The 20,379-nt window shown below is 37.1% G+C and overlaps 1 protein-coding gene across 3 annotated transcripts; it reads left to right on the forward strand.

Annotated features, from left to right (window-relative positions):
* The first annotated feature begins 549 nt into the window (after positions 1 to 549).
* On the forward strand, positions 550 to 15,003 carry LOC127656307 (regulator of chromosome condensation-like). Of its 3 annotated transcripts, none has more exons than XM_052144575.1 (10): positions 550 to 658; positions 1,503 to 1,603; positions 3,659 to 3,846; positions 8,213 to 8,392; positions 8,483 to 8,579; positions 8,668 to 8,790; positions 8,937 to 9,083; positions 11,312 to 11,431; positions 11,824 to 11,976; positions 14,219 to 15,003. In XM_052144575.1, the coding sequence occupies exons 1-10, from the start codon at positions 612 to 614 to the stop codon at positions 14,392 to 14,394; spliced, it is 1,332 nt and encodes a 443-aa protein (XP_052000535.1). In that variant the 5' UTR covers positions 550 to 611; the 3' UTR covers positions 14,395 to 15,003. The 3 variants fall into 3 exon arrangements, with proteins under 3 accessions (XP_052000535.1, XP_052000536.1, XP_052000537.1); XM_052144576.1 differs by having other exon boundaries at positions 552 to 688; XM_052144577.1 differs by lacking the exon at positions 550 to 658 and having other exon boundaries at positions 1,589 to 1,603; positions 3,099 to 3,846.
* Positions 15,004 to 20,379: the final 5,376 nt, after the last annotated feature.

Consider the following 20,379-nt stretch of genomic DNA (forward strand, 5'->3'; position numbering starts at 1 on the left):
ACTTTTGAAACTGTGAGTATTTTAATGTTTACGGAAAAGCCCTTTACACAGATTTTACCTTTTTTTTCTTTTTTTTTTACATTATGCCACAAATAATGTCGTTTGAGCTTCACTTTTATTGAGGCTGAAATATTCCTTTAAAAAAAATATATTTAGAATATAATACAACTTGGCTTAATTATGAAGATGATGATCTTATTGATTAAAATTAACGGTTAAGCGAGGCGATTGATACGTCAGTATACTCAACTGATATCTGCTGTTCTCCAGAAATCATACGGTAAAATCAATGCTTTAACCTTCTTCGATGAAGATGCCTTTACAAAAGAAAATCAGTTGATCTAGCCTCGAATAACAACAAAACACAATCGCTTCCAAAAACGGCACATTTCCATTATCTAGCAGTCCGGGGAAAATGCAGATTCTACAAATGCGAAATGCGATGAAACAGACAATTAATTTGTTGTTAAGTAAAAATAATCGACATTTACTTTACCCGCCAATCCAATAGGTGACGCCATGCCCTTATTTACTTGTATCCAGTGAAACATTAAATACAGCAGCAGTGGTGAAACACGCCTGCGTTACACGTCCTCCAGGAGAACTTACTGATGTTTACAAACCTGTTAGAGCAAGTAAAAGCTTTGCAATATTCAAGGTTTGTTATCATCTCAGCTGTTTAGTGACGGTATGTATTTGGCATTGCAAATAGAGAGATGTTTGCTGCTATCGCTGACCAGGCGGTTTCATTCAAATGTTTGCTTTAATATCTCATTACAATTCTTGATAATCAAATGCTACCCGATTTCCTTTGGGTTTTAAAATAATTAGTCATAAAGGCAAATGTTACGGTGTTAAACCATGTAGTATTTGTCCCTGTGGCGTCATTGCGGAAGGTTATCTGTTTAAACTTTTAGCGGTTCTTCCTTTGCCTTTACACTTGGAGTCGGATATTTGCCGCCGTGCTTCTATCCATTCCGCTCATTTAAAAGATGTCCAAGAGTGAAAAGTACACTTGTTCATTTTAATCCCATATTTGGTCTATGCCATTAAAACATTTGCTGCTGTCAGTCAAAAATACAGGGGCTGGATGTCAAAGACGAGTGAGTGGCCTTTAGCATTTTGGGCATCACAGGCGCTTTCAAACCACATGATGTCTAAATATGCTGTCTTGTAGTCTGCTCTCTGGGTTTTAAAACACGGCATATCTGCCATGATTCAGCTATCCAAAGCATACTCCAATCGTCCTTCGTTTTACAAATGTGTAAATGCAGTGGAAAGTGTTTTTTTTTTTTTCTTGATCCGCTGGGCATAACGAGTGTTGTTTCAGGCTAGTTTTATGACATCAATAAAAGTAAAAAAAAAATATATATATATATATAAGTTCACAACATTTATGGTAGTTCTGGCCTGATTGTCCTTGTAAGTGTATTTTGTTAATATAAATCTGATTAATGTTCAAGTTACTTTGCTAACAAAGCATTCATCCATCTCTGCTTTAGGTTTTGTCAAGAATTTAGAGTCACTATGCTGGCGAAAAAATCTGTAAAGAGACAAAGAGTTACAGCAACTGTGGACTTGGTGGTAGTGAAAAAACTCAAAGGTAAGCTATTGTGGTGTGACACTTGTTTGTGCTCATGTTTATTATCTTTATACCAGATAATCTAGCATGCAACCTTCTTAAGAATTTTGTCTTTGATCTTCCAGTCTATTTTATTCTATATAGATTACTGTGGTGTTGATGTCAATGTGTAATTAGCTACCGTATTTACAGGTTATATAGTTGTCAATTTATCATGAGAACTTTAGTGTTTAGGGGATGTAATAATAACTGGAAGCAGTGCAGGGAGATTTTAAAACAACAGTAATTCATAATTCAATGCACAATAGGTATGTGTTTGAGTAAAATTAAAAAAAAAATTTTTATTTAAAGTACTGACAACATTTCTCCCAAATAAAAATATTGTCATTTAGATAATTTATTTACAGAAAATGACAACAGGTCAAAATAACAAAAAAGATGCAGTGTTTTCAGACCTTGAATAATGCAAAGAAAACAAGATCATAAATATTTAAACAATACTAATATGTCAACTTAGGAAGAGTTCAGAAATCAATATTTGGTGGAATAACCCTGATTTTCAAATCACAGCTTTCATGCATCTTAGCATGCTCTCTACTAGACTTTCACATTGCTGTTGGGTGATTTTATGCCACTCCTGGCGCACAAATTCAAGCAGCTCGATTTTGTTTGATTGCTTGTGGTAATCCATCTCTCTCTTGATCACATTCCAGAGGTTTCAATGGGGTTCTGGAGATAGGGCTGGCCATGATATGGTCTTGATCTGGTGGTCCTCCATCCACACCTTGATTTACCTGGCCAAGTCAATCAAGGTGTGGCTGGAGGACCACCAGATCAAGACCCTGTCATGGCCAGCCCTATCTCCAACAAAACCGCCACTGAAAACACCATCTTTTTTGTTATTTTGACCATTTGCCATTTTCTGCAAATAAATGTATCTAAATGACTATTTATATTTGAGAGAAATGTTGTCGTTACTTTATATAATAAAACAAAATTATACAATTTTACTCAAACACATACCTATAAATGGTAAATTCAGAGAAACTGGTAATTTTGCAGTGCTCTCCATTTTTTCCAGAGCTGTATATATAAAAGTGTACATTTTATTTTATATTGTATTTAGAACTATTTTAATCACATTTAAGTCTCTAAAAATGTGTAGTGACAAATACATTTTAAAAACTAAATTTCATTTATGTAATTAACTTAAAATAATACAGCTGTCCTGTTTGAAATTTCATGTCAACTACACATTTTAAACTAAATTATTAATGAGTTGAAACCTAAAGTTAAGCAGAATTACATGTATAACAATGAAATGCTTGTATCTCGAAAAAGTGCTGTCTGAATGTGATCTGCCAGGTCCAGTTTACTCAGTTTACTTACAGTTCGGTGGTGTCAGAAAACGAACATTATCAGTGACTGTGACATTTTCACGTAGTAAAAGGTTATTGTAGACTCACCATACCCTCTGTGCTCCCACACGTAATCCATTTTGATCGACTCTTCACAGTAGCTTCAATACAAACAGGAAGTTGAATGACAAAATTCGGAAGAACAGAGCGCTGAAAAGGGGTTGGGCTGAATAAGGTAATATAACATTTATTTTTAGCTTATTGAATGTTTCTGGGATTGTAGCCATTATAGTGAGCATTAGAGAAATTTACACACCTCAATGTTGTTCCAAATTTGTATCTTTCTTCCATGGAACAGATTATCAAATTATGATTGTCTCAGTCACCATTTACTTCCATGCATCTTTTTTTTTTTTTTGACGAAAGTGAATGGTGACTTGGGCTAATGTTCTGTCTAAAATGTCCTTTTGTGTTTATATATCTCCTACATGTTTGGAACAACATGAGGATAAATAAATGACAGAATTGTATTTTTATGTGAAGGATCTCTTTAAACATGGGAGTACAATTCATGGGTAGACTTCTGGAAACAAATTAGAACTTGTGAAACGAGTAGAACTTTTTTGTTTTTGCAAATAAAAACCACTTGACTTGAAAAATTCGGTTTTATGTATATCTGTGAACCTATTTATGCGTTGTGGATGTGGTTGTTGTTTAGTTTCCCACAGTAGTCATGGCCAGGAAAAGGGCCTGGTGCTTGTTCTCGGGCAGGGTGACGTTGGACAGCTTGGCCTGGGAGAGGATGTGCTTGAAAGGAAAAAACCGGCCCTGTTGACTCTTCCTGAGGGTATCGTGCAGGCCATTGCTGGGGGCATGCACACAGTCTGCCTCAGTGACACTGGAAATGTAAGTTTAGTACAAACAAAACCCTTGCATAGTCATCAACACCCATCATCTGTGTAATACCATCTTTCTAAATGGGGATGGGTAAAAATATAGATTTCACTATGCATCTGCATTCCAACAATCCCAATATCGCTTCTTAAATCTTAAGTTTTATTTGAGTTAAGCACACACATATGCAACCAAATTTCTAATATGTGATGTATATCGTGCAGCAGAATCTGGCATTAAACATTTACATTTATGCATTTGGCAGACGCTTTTATCCAAAGCGACTTACAGTGCACTTATTACAGGGACAATCCCCCTGGAGCAACCTGGAGATAAGTGTCTTGCTCAAGGACACAATGGTGGTGGTTGTGGGATTCGAACCAGTGTCCTTCTGATTACCAGTTACATGCTTAGACCACTACACCACCACCACTCCATACACTAGTACAGAAAAAATTAAACACATTTGCGCAGTGCAGTTGAAGCCTGGTTTTCAAGCGAGTGAAGCTCTCGCAACTGATGTGCTCTGCTCTGTACTAGTGTATTTCTGGAGTTCACGCTTCAACTGGGATTCCCTCACTATCAGCGGGACAGTGCAGAGCTTATCATTTGATATCACCATGGCTTCCCTTGATGATCATAAGGCAAAGCAGACCTCAAAGACTCATTTGAATTCTGAAAATTATTAGTTTAAAGCTCTATCGAGGCTGTTAAGCCTCTCAAAAAGCTGGACAGCCCCCTACATTCTATTCAGAACTGATGAGGAAAAAAAGACATATGCATATGTGTTTTGAATGTACAATATAACTGATTTAGCAGCAAGGTTCTCTCTGGATTTTATCTGTTAACATTTTCAGTGCATTTTGTCAATATTAAACAGCCATTTTTAATGCAGCTGGTGAGAATTGACTTGTACTTTCAAAGAGATGGTTTACCCAAAAATGAAAATTGGATCACACTTTACAAAAAAGTTCCATTTGTTAATGTTAGTTAAGTATATCAGTTAACGTGAACTAACAATAAACGGCACTTTAATATAATTTGTTAATGTTAATTATTAATTAATTCCAACACACAGTATATTAATATATTTTCATACATTAAAATAAAAAAGTTGTATATGTTAACATTAGTTCATGTACTGTGTTCTTTTTCAGTAACTATCAATACTAAGATTGATAAATGCTGTGAAATGTTCATGATAGCTAATGCATTATCTAATGTTAATGTACCTTATTGTAAAGTGTTACCAAAAATTATGACATCATTAAAACTGTCTAACTTTCTATATTATGTGGAACACAAAAGATGATGTAAGTTTCAGTCTCAATCCACTTTTATTTTATGGAGAGAGAAAAAAGATGCAGTGAATATTGACTGAGACTAACATTCTGCCAAAAATCTAATTCTGTGTTCTTCAGCAGAGAGAAATTCATACAGGCTTGAGGATTAGTACTGATTTACTGTGTTGTTAATCCCTATCAGGTGTTAATGATGACTATGGAGGCATTTCTTTTTTTCTTATGTCCTTTCTTTTGTTTTTGTCTCCGGACAATTTACTTTTTTACTCAGACAAGTGAATGACCAATTTATTTGTCCGAAGGACAAGCACATGACGATGCTTAATGTTGAGTCCTGTAATAGGTGTTTTCCCGACGACTGCATAATTCCAGCCAGAAAGTTTGGAAGAAGCAGTCCAAATGGACTTGGTTTCAAAGCTGCATTCTACAGCTCCGGTGTGAGAACATTTTAGCATTAATCCGAATGAGAGACGAGTCCATTAACGTGAACAAGCCGGTATGCTAACTTTGCTTAAAATCAGTGGCAATACAACCTAAAAGCTCATCTAAAACATAACTATCCCATCCAGTTTCAGAGCTGGGAACAAAAACCGCCATTGTAGATGGAGAAGGGCCTTCCCAATTAAATTTTTTTTGGACATTACGATTCCAATATCTGAATATTCTAAAGAATTAAAAGTTCATTGCTCTTTGCAAGGGTGTACTTGTATTATTATGCTATTATCATTTATATCAGTGGCTTAAAATGGTCTTAAAATGACAATATAATTTATTTGCAATTATTTCTGGGACAGTATATCATCCAACAAAGTTAGTTATTTTGACAGGCCTATTTGTGTTGCTTTATCCTCATGTGACCCAGAGGCACAATTATCAGAACTGTTCCATGTCTGCTCGGACTTTGCTGATGACAAAATGGAGGCTCACTGGGGGAAATGCATACTTGTTTTGCCGGCCATACGTGGGTCAGCACGTCCTGGTAATTTATATACGCCACTACTGTTGTGTTGTCCGAATGAATCGGAATGTGATTCACAATATTGGAATGAAAAATCTCTCAAAGCTAGAAAGACAACCAGTAGCTAGGTGGATAACATGCCACGCCTGTTTCGCACCTATCCAAGTGTCGAAAGTCGGCATCAATATCACACCACGCCCCAACCTATGTTGGATGCGTCTGTGGTTCAGATTCTAATTCTGAAAATTAGACCCAGCATAGCACCCTGTTGGTAGAAGGCTGGTGCTGCCCATGGTGCTAGAGCACCATGATGCACATGTGCCCGAGGCTCCAGGTGGAACATTGCTTGTGTCAGTACTGGAGAGGTATCATGTGTAACAGACCTTACGGTATGATGATGCTGACATAAAACCCAGCAATCTCTGAAATTACTTCTATGTTAGTGTTTTTCCAGTTTGAACCAAGTACTCGCTTAGTCATGAGGTGCGAATGCATGCTCAAGGAGTCGAGATGAACTGCTTTTCACCCATTTGACGTTAGATGAGATTTTTCATATGGCAAAGCAGAAAGTCTTTGTGTTCACTCAGTAGTGCCTCTGATTGGCTAGTAATAACCAATCGCTAAGGTAATTCAAAACACACACCATTAATTTTCAATGGGATGAGTGCCACATCGATAAATTTTTGTGAATGTGCGGGGAGCTGGCTCATACTGTGGTCGGACCACAGGTTGCAAAGCGCCGGTGAAGTAAGGTGGGCAGCATACAAACTGAATCATACGACCTTGCTTGATCATTTTAAAAACCTAGTTCTGACTCGCCCGTCAGGACTTGCCACGCATTCGTGCAACGGGACAGCAGGCTTATTAATTTATATGAAACCACCTCTATCTTGTTCTTATTTGAGAAGATTGTTTATTTTGGCTCGTAACACCGGTGTGTCTTCGGACAGAACCGTGGATGACAACACCGTTGAAACAGGGCGGCCGATGTGCAGATTGGATTGTATTGACATGGAAATACCAGTAAGGGCTCGCCCCGCATCCGCGTAACTGGACAGGGCAATTTGGTTTGTTCATTGTATGAAATAATGCACTGCTTACCATTGGGAAGCGGTTGTGCATAATGTGTGTGCTTTGAAGTGGGAAACCTCTTTACTGAAAAAGTGTGAGCGTCTCGTGCATGTGCAACGATCACATTTTAATTTATTTTTTGCATTATTTATTGCATGTGATTAAATGTGAGACAGATGACATTTTGAACAACCGTTCATTTCCCGACAAACTGCACTGGGAAAGATGGGAACAGCATTGTGTGTCAGGAATGCTTTTCCTGTGTGGGGGATTTAATTTTTTTCCCTTTGGTGCAGGGTTTGCGCTGAGGCAGCTGCCTTCGTTTGGGCCACAGCTTGCGTTGTTTTGCTGGTGGTGGAACTGAGGCAGCAGGTGTGGGGTTTTTAGCCGGGTGCTGGCCTGAGACAGAGCGAGCCGGTTGTGATGAAGTACTACTCCGTTTTGGCTGGAGACACCGGAGCATCAAATAAATCGGCAACCACCATTTGTTTTATTAAGTGATTTTTTATATATATATATATATATATATATATATATATATATATATATACATACATACATACATGCAATACAATATGGGCACATTTCATATATTTGATTTAGACATCATATTGATGAAATACAAGGAATTTATGCATTATTTCAAATATTTCATTAAAAAAAATTTGTGAAGTGATTAGCTTCTTAATGCACAAGTTGGAATGTCCCCTGTATAACTTACCCTTAGCAGAGAGTGATCATTTCTTTTCATATGTCATCAAAATGGACATTGTAACTGAAGTATGAACCATTTTTATTTTTATTTAATTCTGAATGGAGAGCTTGTGAATCTGAATAAAATTAAATTGGGAAAGCTGTATCAATACCCAGCCCTATTTAAAAAAAATCTCTCGATGTTATATTGTCATATCCATATTTAGCTAAACATCAGAGGACTGAAATTACCTATTGTCCAGTGCAGCGTTTGCAAACTTTTACTTTGTTTTCCCCCATAGACACATCATTGGTCTAGTGTAACAGGTGCTAATTATTTTTCATTTCTGTGCAGGTTTATACATTTGGCTGTAATGATGAGGGTGCATTGGGTCGCGACACATCAGAGGAGGGCACCGAGATGGTTCCGGCCAAGGTGGATCTTGGAGAGACTGTTGTACAGGTTTCTGCAGGGGACAGCCACACTGCTGCCCTCACAGAGGAAGGAGTTGTCTATGTCTGGGGCTCTTTTAGAGTGAGTGTTTTAACCTTGAAGGATCTGTGTTGCTTGTAGCTGAGCAGAAATGTTGTGGTAGATTGATTTAACTTCTCTGATTTGTTACAGGATAATAATGGTGTCATTGGACTCCTGGAGCCCATGAAAAAGTGCATGTTGCCTGTCAAAGTTCCTTTTGACAAGCCCGTGGTTAAAATAGTCTCAGGTGGGTCAAAGGAATTCACACTGTGCATGTGGTTTTGGAAGTCATTATATAATTTCTCTTATAAGAATTTTCTGGATTCAATCTAAAGGAAATGATCACTTGGTGATGCTGACTGCGAATGGAGAGCTGTACACATCAGGATGTGGAGAACAAGGCCAGCTAGGAAGGGTGGCGGAGCACTTCGCTAACCGTGGAGGCAGGAAAGGATTGAGTATGTATTTTTGTTTTTTGAATTGTCACTTTGAGCTTTAGAGAATAAATGTACCATGAATCACTGTGAATCTGAGCCTATCCTTTTCCAGAGTTATGATGGAAGTTCTTAGTGTTCATGTAATTTTTCATATACATTTTGCCCAGTGAGGCTCCTGGAGCCGCAGATGGTTACCATGAAACCACGGGGCAAGTTCGTCTTCACTGATGTCTTTTGTGGAGCATACTTAACTTTTGCTGTGTCTAAAGAGGGTCATGTTTATGGCTTTGGCCTTTCCAATTACCACCAGCTTGGTAAGCTTGTTGGTTCACTCATTCTTGAATATTGAAGGAATTGTTAATTTATATAAGTTCCAAATCCGTATGACTGAATTATGTGCAATGCATGTAGAAAATGTCATGTTTTTAAGTGAGTTAATGTTGGCATACTAAGAATGTTACAATGTATTGAATTTCAAAATATTGTGAACCAAAATAAATGATGAACCATATTGAGGCAAAATTCACTTTTTTTTTTTTTTGGTCCATGTGATCATAAATTAAATGACTCCTCAAACAATAAGATATGGATTTTTTCTCTTCACTGTTTGCAGGATTCGCACAAGATCCTTGAAGTGCTTGGATTTAGCTTTATGAAATTTAAGTACTGGAATACCTGAGAAATCCCCTTGCTTTTTTAAAAGTGCTTGAAATTAAAATGGAAAATTTCTTCCGTGTAATGTGTGTCCATCAAAGATGTGATCCACGCACTAAACTTTAATTTGAATAATGCTTTTTTAATTTTTTTCATTTTTGAGGGGTGGGTAAAAATGAAGATTTTCGGATACATCTTCATTTGAATGATCTCTATTTCAATTCTTAAATCCCAAGATCAATATTTTACTCTGTGCAGCCCTCTACAGTTAGAGGAAATGACTCGCATAAGCAAACTAAATATGCAATGTCCAAAAAAGGCTGGTAAATGTTCAGATTTCACTCACCAGTGATTGTAGTAGTAGTATTCAGCAGTGAGATCATCACTTTGTATTGAGAGGAAAATTTGTTCTGTGTAATGTGTACAAAGACGAGATCAACACAACCCATTTGTCATTGAATATTGTCTCTTTTAATACCTTTTCTGTTCTTTACAGTTAGTTGTTAAAAATTAAACATTTAATTCTAATCGCGCATAGCACAGATGAGATCAGTTACAGGAGTCTCCTTAGCATGCGCTCATTTACATACATACAGAAATGACTTCTTCAATTCTTAAAGAAACAGCCCTGGTTTTAAAGCGTGCAATTAACCAATAAACATGTAAAAAAAATTGGGCTGTCAATTGATTATAATTTTTCATTCAATTAATCACATACAACATTATTTGCTGAGAAAGGTTGCCAAATAAATTATTCATATGAATAATGTATAATAATTCAAACATTTATAAATATATTTTATTGTGGCAGATAAATAAAGCATTGTTTAGACAATACAAAAAGTGGCTTAAGAACTCCATATATTGTTCGTTTTTTTTTCTCATATCATAGAACAAGCCTACAGTTGACGTAATCTGTTTTGCATTGAATTTCTCTCACGGTACGTGTTGCACTCCGTCTGCACTATTTTTAATTGTCGCTCTATTTAGATGTGCGTGCCTCAGATGGGAGCTTCTCAATGGTAATCAATGTCATAAACGCTGCATTTTTAGGATGCTGTGTCAAGTTAAAAGTAGTAGAAACTGAAAATCACGTCTCAAGATTCCTGTATTCTGTTGTTTTGCCCACCTCTTGTGCTTCCTCAATGAGCGGTTCTCATTCTTTGGCTTCCCTGCTTTTGAGGTTTGAAGCACGCTACAATCTTTTCATGCAGCTTGTAAAAACAGCTGTAATTCAAGCTTGAAAAAGTCAGTGATTTCGCTTGCTTGCATCACCTCTTCAACCATCTCACTTAGGTAATTTAAATTTGCAGATCTCTTCGCCCACTTGCAGCCCATATTGTAGGAAAATCCATAATTTTATTACGGAATTTACATACACGTCAGGAGGCATGATTGCATTCAACACTTTATTTGTTATGCAATGTATCGCACTAAAATTAACACGTTAAATCGGCAGCCCTAAAAATAATAATATATCATATTTATTTTTCAGGACATGTTCTGTTCAGTTAAATATTTTGTTTTGCACCTGATCTGCCTGAATGTAGCAACCTATTTTTGAAGGTTTAGTTTGTTTGTTATCTTTTCTTTTAGAGAAAGGTATATGAGAAACTCTTATTTATCAACTTTGAGCATTTTATATTGTGTATTAGAGAATTTTATTCTGATGAGAAATTATAATGTGCATTTTTCTAAGAAATAAAAACAATTTCCTGTCATACTTTGTCATTGAAGTGATCGGATCAAGATTATATTGATTCATGAACCTCATGTGAGAGAACAATATTATTCCACCCCTAGTGTTTACATTTTTGGCTGAACTATTCCTTGAAATGTTCCCCCTCTTGCCATCATTTTCATAGCGTGTTCTTGCTCTTTATTACAGGTACCCAAAACACAAACACCTGCTTTGTTCCAGTCAAGCTCACCTCTTTCAAGAACTCCACCACCTCCTGGGTGGGTCTCTCTGGAGGACAGCACCACACTCTGTGTCTGAATTCTGAAGGTAATGAATTCATGAGAAACGCAATCTAGACTATATGAAGTCACCTGAGGAGTTTCAGTAGTAAATATATTGCTCTTGTAAAACTTGCTCAAGCCATAGTGTTGTTCAATGTGTCAGTGAATCGTTCTTTCGATTCTGTTCAATGAAGTACTCAACGGTTCACAAATCTGTCTAAATGAATCACGGTCCAATTGATCTGAATCCAAAAATATAATAATTTAAAAATATGTAACTAGTAATTACAAATGCCTGGGAAATTCATTGGTCATAAAGGGTGGGAACCTTGTTGAGATTTTGAAAAGCCTCCTTTTCCTGATTTTGCATGGCTGGGGACACTGGACATTGTTACCCAAGTTCAGAGATGTCAAAATTAGATCTTAATCTATCCACAGGACAAGTGTACAGTCTTGGTCGGGCCGAGTATGGCCGATTGGGCCTTGGGAAGGATGCAGGAGAGAAGAGTGAGCCCACATCAGTCTCTGGTGTCAGTAACGCTCAAGTGGTCGCCTGTGGTGCCTCAGTAAGCTACGCTGTCACCAAACAAGGTAAAAAAAGAATATACAACCTGTCCACATTCTAGAACAGGAGTCATCAGTGCTTGTTTTTTAATACCTAAACTTGGAAAGCTTTCTGGGATGTCAAATATGTATATCTTCAAATATTCTGAATTCTGAGTTTAATATGAAGAATTTATATTATAATAAAAGTCTAGTGGTCTTCCACAACAACAACAGTGTGAATGGAAAGTGGCTAGAGGACTAATCTAAACTAAAGTGGACCGAAAAGAGATCAGTGTCCATTTTCAAGGCATTGTTGGTTCTGGCATTATATATCAGGCTTATAGCCATTTTCCTCCAATATTTTAATATTAGGTTTCATATGATATTAATGGGGATTTGAGTCCATGTATCAAGGCCAGTGACCATGTGAATAAAAAGAGAATTAGTTTATTTTCCACATTGGACCAGAACACAACATAAGGGTTAAGACTGACAGGTGAAAAATGGTGGCAGGCAGGTGTGGCGTGCTGGTAGCTTTTTTTTTTTTTTTATGTATTTATATTAGCATTAGTTGTCAAGTCCCCATGAATGCTTAAAGACTTGTGTTCTGGAGAATGCAAAGATGATAAAAATAATTGGAATGGAAAGGACGATTCAGCTATCCAGTTTGGCATACATCACAAAGGTGGTAAATACCACCTTGACCAAACATCTGGAACTGAGCAGGGAATCAGACCTGGAGGTAACAAGGTGATTGGAGAAATATGTGATCGATGTGACCACAGACAAGACATTCAGCAGGAATGAGGTTTATTAATGCGGAGCTGTTGACATGTGGGGTAAAACTACAAACCGAAATATAACAACGGAGGTATATTTCACTTTTCTAAACAGTTAACCATGCTGAAGTAATCTGGAACTCTCAATCAAAACCTAAAGGCTTAGTAGGGGGATACTTAAATATAAGAAGTATCGCCTCAAAGATGGATCAAGTGGAGGAACCCCTCAAGGACGAACTTTTTTTTTCTCTTATTTTTAAATATTTTTTTTTTACACATCTTCATAGGCTTTTGTAATCCCAGGTTACAGCATATTTGGGCAAAACAGAGGGTTGCTTCTCTGTAAAAGACCACTAAAATTGACCTTACCTGTTTGTGGGATATCCCGGACGGATCCCCCAAACTGTTAGGAATAAACTTGGATCTCATTGTCATCTAGAATACAACACTTATGCCATCAAGAATTCCTCGGTCACTTTCAGTGCATGCCCGGCTGAATTCAGTCAGGAGTCTGTGTTTCTGAAGACTTCGCGAAGGAAATAGAAGGAACAACAACACACAGTGTCTATATTCAATCTACTCAAAGTTTATTACAGCAAGCATAATATGTATACCTTTCATAGAACAAGGAACAACCAACAGCCAATAGTATAGTGACAGCAAGACAGCCAAGGACAAGAAATTGTTGACCGGAATAGTACAGGAACGGTAATCATATGAGGTCAAGCAGTCCTAGATATTTGTTACGTCTAACTGAGGATTTGGTTGTTGTTTTATGCGTGGTGTTGTATCTGTTTTTCAAAGTGTAAGGTTTTGATTTACTACAAAAATTTCAGAGATATTTTTTTATCTCTGAAACCTGCGCAACATTGGTGGCATCTGCTCATGGACTGCAGATGAAAATGAGCTTTAGCTATATCGTATACAATGTACTTATTGTGCATTGCCCCTTCCAAATAAACAATAATTAAATAATTTTACACTCTGTTCCATTTTTTTTTTCAAGAGATCTGAGTTTGGTTCTTTTTAAAGAGTGTGTTTATGGTTTCTGATACTATGAATTGGCTTGTATGACTAATTGTCGCTGTGGTTTAAAATGGGATGTGCGATGAGATCTGAAATTAGATGGCCTTGTTTTTTATTAAAATAGTTTCTTCTTTCCAATCTTAATATGCAGACACAATGAAAAGTAATTTGTTTGCTGATTTGTTCCCCCAAATTGTGAGCTCTGACACTTTTTAAAAAAAAAAACAGTTTGAGCATCCCAGTCAGCCAGACACCATGATGGTGGCTCAACTAATAGCATGAGTTTGGGACAGGACCATCTGTTTACTGACCATGGCAGATGTTGTTATTTTTTTTTATTTTATAAAAGAGCATTTTAGAAACCAGTTTGAAAACCAAACCTTTTGGAGAAGAGCAGCCTGGAAATTCTGCTAACACTAGTGATGCAGAAATTACAAACTTCTAACTTCTAGCCCATTCTAACATTGGTATCTTTCTGTCAGGCTCTGTGTTTGCCTGGGGCATGGGCACCAACCTGCAGCTGGGCACAGGAGAGGAGGATGATGAATGGAGCCCTGTGGAGATGACAGGCAAGCAGCTAGAGAATCGTGTCGTTTTTTCAGTGTCCAGTGGAGGGCAACACACAGTCCTGCTGGTTAAAGACAAGCAGGAGAGCTGATCTTGATCTCCTTGACTGAAGAGAGCTGAGCCAAACTACTGTATCAGTGGTATCTGTAACCTATAGCTTGATCAAGATCAAGACGTCCGAGGTTGGTAATACTTCCTATGCTGAGCTAAGCCAGCAATTGAGGGAAGATGAGGGGTTTTGAAGAGGGTAGGATGAGTATCATCTAATTCAACTTTTTATCCCACTTTATGGGAAACGCAAACATTCACTGGATATGGTCCGGTAGATGATAAAGATAATTGTTTTGTTTTATGGACATTTTTTCCTTTGCTTTATTTTCTTAATTCTTTTTAACAACAATCTGTAGTACACTTTCTTGGAGACTGCCTGTTGTAAGTGATTGTATTCATGTATGAACTGAAAGCAATTTAATGAGTCTTTTAGAAAATTCCCAGATAGTGTTCTCTTTAAATTATTTTTAATTCCACATTTTCATCTTGGCAATAAAATGTTACAAAGCAGGTATAATCACAAAAATGGGTATTTCTGTATTTTGCAGTGTTAAATGGTTTCCCTAAAATTGTAATATAATTTAATGATTGTATTCATGCGTTGCTGTCCCTGTGGACAATTAATAAAAAATTTAAATCTTTACAGAAATTCATATGGTTAAAAAGTTATTTTTGCTGTTTATTATATTGATATGGCTTTCTGTAGTGGTTTATAAATGCATGGTTTTTCCTTTTGCCTTTCTTTGAATGCAAGGTTTTATTTGTAAAGTTCATCCATTGGGTGGCAGTGCTTTGCTCTAAAAATGCTTACTATCCAGACTGAAGGAATGGTTTACACAAAAGGTTTGATCAAATCCTGTATGATTTGTATTTTTCCTTTCAACATAGACGTGTAGCAGAATGAATTACAATGCCTTTTTTGCATTTTATTGTTTTTTATAAAATGGTCATGGATAAGCTTCCATGGTGCTAATACACAAACATGCTTTTCTATAAAGCAAAGGTGAAGCTGTGAAGCAATTGTAAGGACAATGTACCATAAACTTAATATTCTGCACAAGTTATAAGCAATTCAAGACTTCTAAACCCATATGGTAGCTTTGTGTGAGGAGCAGACCAAAATGTAATCATCAAATTTATCACCATTATTAGCTTGTTAAAGATGCACAACAGTTCTTATCAAATTTATTCCTGCATGTATTTAGAATATGCCCGATTTTAATGGGCAGGAGGTGAAATTTGTTGTGAATAATGGCTTAAATTTGAGTGTTTCTCGTCGACTACTTTGTAGTAAATTGTAAAAAGTCCAGGTCATTGTTTGATTTTGATAGAAAAGCCTTTTGCCTTACAAAATACAAGTAACTAATAAAAGGCAACAGTTCCAAAAAATATTGAAAATTGTTGAAAAACTAGAATAACAGGGTTTGAAAAGTGATCATACCCCTGGATGATTTAATAATTCATAGAACTACCTTTTGCTCATGACAGCCATCTGTCTCTTTGGAAATGCCTCTACTAGCGTTGTGCACTTGGATTGGGGAATATTTGTGTAAATTTGTCTCATCTGACCATTTTCCACATAGCATCAGAATCCTATTGTGTTGAGCTTGGGAGATTGTCACATGCACAGACCAATCAATATCAGCCATAAGGCCTTATAAATCCTTCAACGTTGCCTTTGACCTCATGATGGCTTCCCTGATCAATAGCATCCTGGCACGGTCCTAATGTTAGGAGGGATAGCCCGATCAAGACAAGGTTTTGGTGGTGCCATGCATTTTCCACTTAATAATGCTTTGAACGGTGAGGGATGGAAAACTTTTGAAATCTTTTTGTACCCTTCTAACCTGTGCCATTCCACAATTTTATCCCAGAGCCCTTTTGAAAGCACCTTTCCAACCATATAAAATCACTTTCAACTGCTTTTATTTTCAGCAATCTTAACATGTGTAAGTATTTGTATGAACATAAAAACATTTAACTAAGATGTAAACTGAACAAGTTTCACAGACATGTGATTAACATAAATTGAATAATGTGTCCCTGAACATAATGTGTATTGTCAGTATCTGGTTTGGCCACCAGCTGCATTAAGTACTGCAGTGCATCATCTCCTCTTGGACACCAGATTTGCCAGTTCTTGCTGTGAGATGTCATCCCACTCTTCTTTTTCAGAGTCAGTAAATGTCTCTTTAGTGACCCAAGTTTTTATAACTGTGACCTTAATTGCCTACCATCTGTAAGCTGTTAGTGTCTTAACCATTCCACAGGTATATGTTAATTAATTATGGTTCATTGAACAAGCATGGAAAACATTGTTTAAACCCTTTACTAAAGATCTGTAAAGTTATTTAGATTTTTACAAAATTACCTTTAAAATACTGTGTCCTGAAAAAGGGAAATTCTTTTTTGCTGAGTTTAGTTTATTCTTGAATACATTACCGTGCACTACTAGTAATGGAATCCTCATGGAACAGCTTTTTTATTCTGAAGTAATCAAAACAACTGCAGTTTATGTCAGTTGGGGGCCTATTAGCCAGGTATGTGATCCGAAAGGTTATTGGTTGCACCTGAGCAAGTTTATAATGGTTATATTTAGGTGGCTGATCGCTTATCCAAACCAGGTATTTTACTAAATGTATCATTGTGTAGATTTTTTTTAACTTGCTGTTTACACTTTGATGTTAAAGGTTATAATGTGTAAATACTGCTGTAAAAGGTTTGAGTGAATTTCTATATATTTCCTGGGTGCGTAATGTGATAAATGATAAGGATTTTGACAAGGCACGATGACCCTCTATAGGCACTGTATTGATACATTTACCAGCTTGTGGTAAGTGGTTCCCTGCTATCATTAGCATAAATTTATTCCAAAAGATATACATTTATGAAATGTCACAATTCAATGTTATATAAGCAGTATATCGTATGTCCTCCTGAATTGTGAAAGTAGGCCTACTTGAGGCGTGAAATGGTTTGGTCGCTATTGATCAGATTTGCAGATCAAAGCACCACTTCAGAACCCATGTAGAGGTGTTGTGCTCTTGGTCTGTTCTTCATGCTACAGCCCACAATGAATCATGCTGAGAGACTGCTGAAAAGCCCTTCAAGGCTAATTTTTTTTCTAGAAGCTTTGAAATGCTAACATCCTCTTGTACAAGCACTTAATTGAACACCATCATTTAGTGCTCTTATCGATGTTTTTCGATGCCCGGTGGGAGACAGCATGAGGTAGCTGCACCGGGAAGTGTGCACTTGCTTTACATGAGACCTTTAAATGTTATTATTAACGCTAGTAAACTGAAAGCGATGAAGCATCTGTATTCATATGATTGTAAATATGTCTTGATCAGCTGAAACGGATTTCTCTCTGCATTTCCAAAAGGTCAAGAAAATATTTAAAATGTTTCCCTGCAGGCTGTGCATAAATTTCAGATAAGCATACAGTTCTTACAGCATGTTGAGATTAGCAAAACACATTATCTGAAAATCCAACCCTGCTGGGGTGGGGAAAAAAAAAAAAAAAAAAACATAACACCGCCTTAGCTGGTCAGTTTGAGAGACTTTCTGGTCAACAGATAAACCTGAGCAGCACCCTGGCCAGACTGGAAAACCAGTTATAACCAGCTTATACTACTATCATTTATGCAAGAAAAGCACTGCTGTTGTTATTTTTTATTCTTTTAGGTGAGTATATTTGTATAATGTGCATCAAATGTTTATATTATTAGTATGTCATCTTAAATAGTTAGACCAGACTTTGTTGTGTAGCATCTTGTTTCATAATCAACCATGTGTTACCATGGAAACTGAACAGGGCGTAGATTTGTCTCATTGGTATGGGTATGTTTTTTAAAATACTTCCAGATGTCAGCCATTAGGTCTTGGCAAATGTTCATACATGGGTGTGTAGAGGGAGCTCTGTAGCACCCCCTTGAAGATTGGCATGTTCAGGGGGTTCTGTAGCACATCCCTTTGGAGTTACTGTCACCAAACTTTGTACACACAGATCTCATCCAGCTGGACAACTTTCACATTGATAGTCATTAGCTTTGCCCTACAGGAAATCAACTATTTTGGATTGTTTGAAAAATGCATGCTCTGGAATTTTTAATTCTCCTAGGGATTTCATGTTGCAGGTCATGCCAAAACATTGACGATACTACATTGCTAATGGATTTTTGATGTATCGAATGTCATTGCCATGGCGACGTGATACTTCCTTTTTCCCATTTTTTGTCTCAAATCTTCTGCGTGCTTCGTGCTATTTACATCAAAATTGAGCCAAATGTTTGCCCTTGTGGGCTGATCACATTGATGTTGCTATTGTGGGTCATGGTCATAGCGCCACCAACTGGTGGAAGGAAGTTTGGCACGTATAACAGACTTTGAAATATCCCTCTTTATGAAAGACGTTGCTTGCTGTGGGCATGTTACTATTTTGTGGCCATCCTTTAGTCTCTGTTCTCAATTTGGCCGGAAACATCAGTGCAAAAGCGATCTTCCGTTGATGTGAGAGATTCTTGCATTCCTTGTGTATCAATCACAATTCTCTCTTTTCAAATTTGCGAACAGATCTCCGAACCGGGTCCCTGTTAGCTCGCTCGATTTCCAGCTTATGGCCTGTTATCTCGAGCAGACTCGGAAAGAGCTCATCTAGGAATATTACCACATCTTGACCTACCTCATGTTCGAGAATTTCAACAATTCAGATGTTTTTTCATCGATAACTATTCTCCAAATCCTCCAGTTTTTCCCAAACATGCTCTAAGTCTGTCTTGGTCGCTAGCAGATTAGCAGCTAATTCCCTCTCCAATGCAACCAGATAATCAATCCGTTTTTTGACGTCCGACAATCTTGTAACCACCTCGAATTTTGACGTATTACAGCCAGATCCTCCAAGTTTGTGATGACATTTGCCAGCATTGCAGACATGCTCGCCAGTTGCCACTGAATTTCTCACGCCGCACCATCCAAACAGAGTCCCTGGCCTGCTGCACCGTCTGGGGTATCAGCTTGAGCACGTAAGTGCCTTTTAATATCTCCACCATTTTTAATCATTTGACATATTGTCTTCATAAGACAGTTAAGAATCAGGGTGTATTGAGTCTCACCAGTTTAAGACATAAAAAGTATTAGAAACTAGCAAAGTACACAGAGCTTGCCGTTCACACGTCCTATCCTCATATGGCATCATGTGACTCAGTAATTTTTCAAATTATTAAGTCGTGTCTAGAAGGTATCCCTCTTTCGTACATTATGTATGTTCTAAGTATTTGTAACTACGTTTATCAGTTATTTTATCAAAAGAACAACATTTAAAGTTAAAGCTCAGTTTAAGATGGCTAGCAAAATAACAACAACATGCTCAATAACTGCTTATAATTAAAGAAAATGTAAGTGTTAATTATACAGTATTAAGAAGATAGCAACGTATGTGCCGCAGTGATGTAGCCTACTTGAGGAATTGATAATGTGTGGCAAGTGCTCCTCATTGCTGCGAATTCTGCACTTACAGTCGAATCCCACAGAAAAATTAAAAAAAGTGTCCCCACACAAGATATACATCCACTGAGGTGCGGATGCAATCTTTGTTAATTAAAATATATAGTTTAATATGGACAGATTAGGACTTTAAAGGGGACCTATTATGCGAAATTTACTTTTACATGGTATTTGAACATAAATGTGTGTTGGCAGTGTGTGTACACAACCACCCTATAATAATAACATCCACCCAATCCTTTTTTTATAATCCCCATTAATCATAAACAGTGTCTCAGAACAAGCTGTTCGCAGATTCTGTTCAAAGTGACGTCACTTTGTACAGGCCCTGCCCACGACTGTTGACAGACACTGCCGACGGACATGATTGATTGTGTGTTTTGTTTAGTTATAGCGCATAGCGAACATTGTAACAGCATTTGTGTGTGTGTTGCTCATCCATCGTTGCAAAACTGCTGAAAAAACCCTACAACAAATAAATAAATTTATCAAATAACCATTCGGAAACTTCCTGGTTCAT

This window comes from Xyrauchen texanus, chromosome 15 (genome assembly GCF_025860055.1).
Source record: "Xyrauchen texanus isolate HMW12.3.18 chromosome 15, RBS_HiC_50CHRs, whole genome shotgun sequence".
In the NCBI taxonomy this organism is placed as follows: domain Eukaryota; kingdom Metazoa; phylum Chordata; class Actinopteri; order Cypriniformes; family Catostomidae; genus Xyrauchen; species Xyrauchen texanus.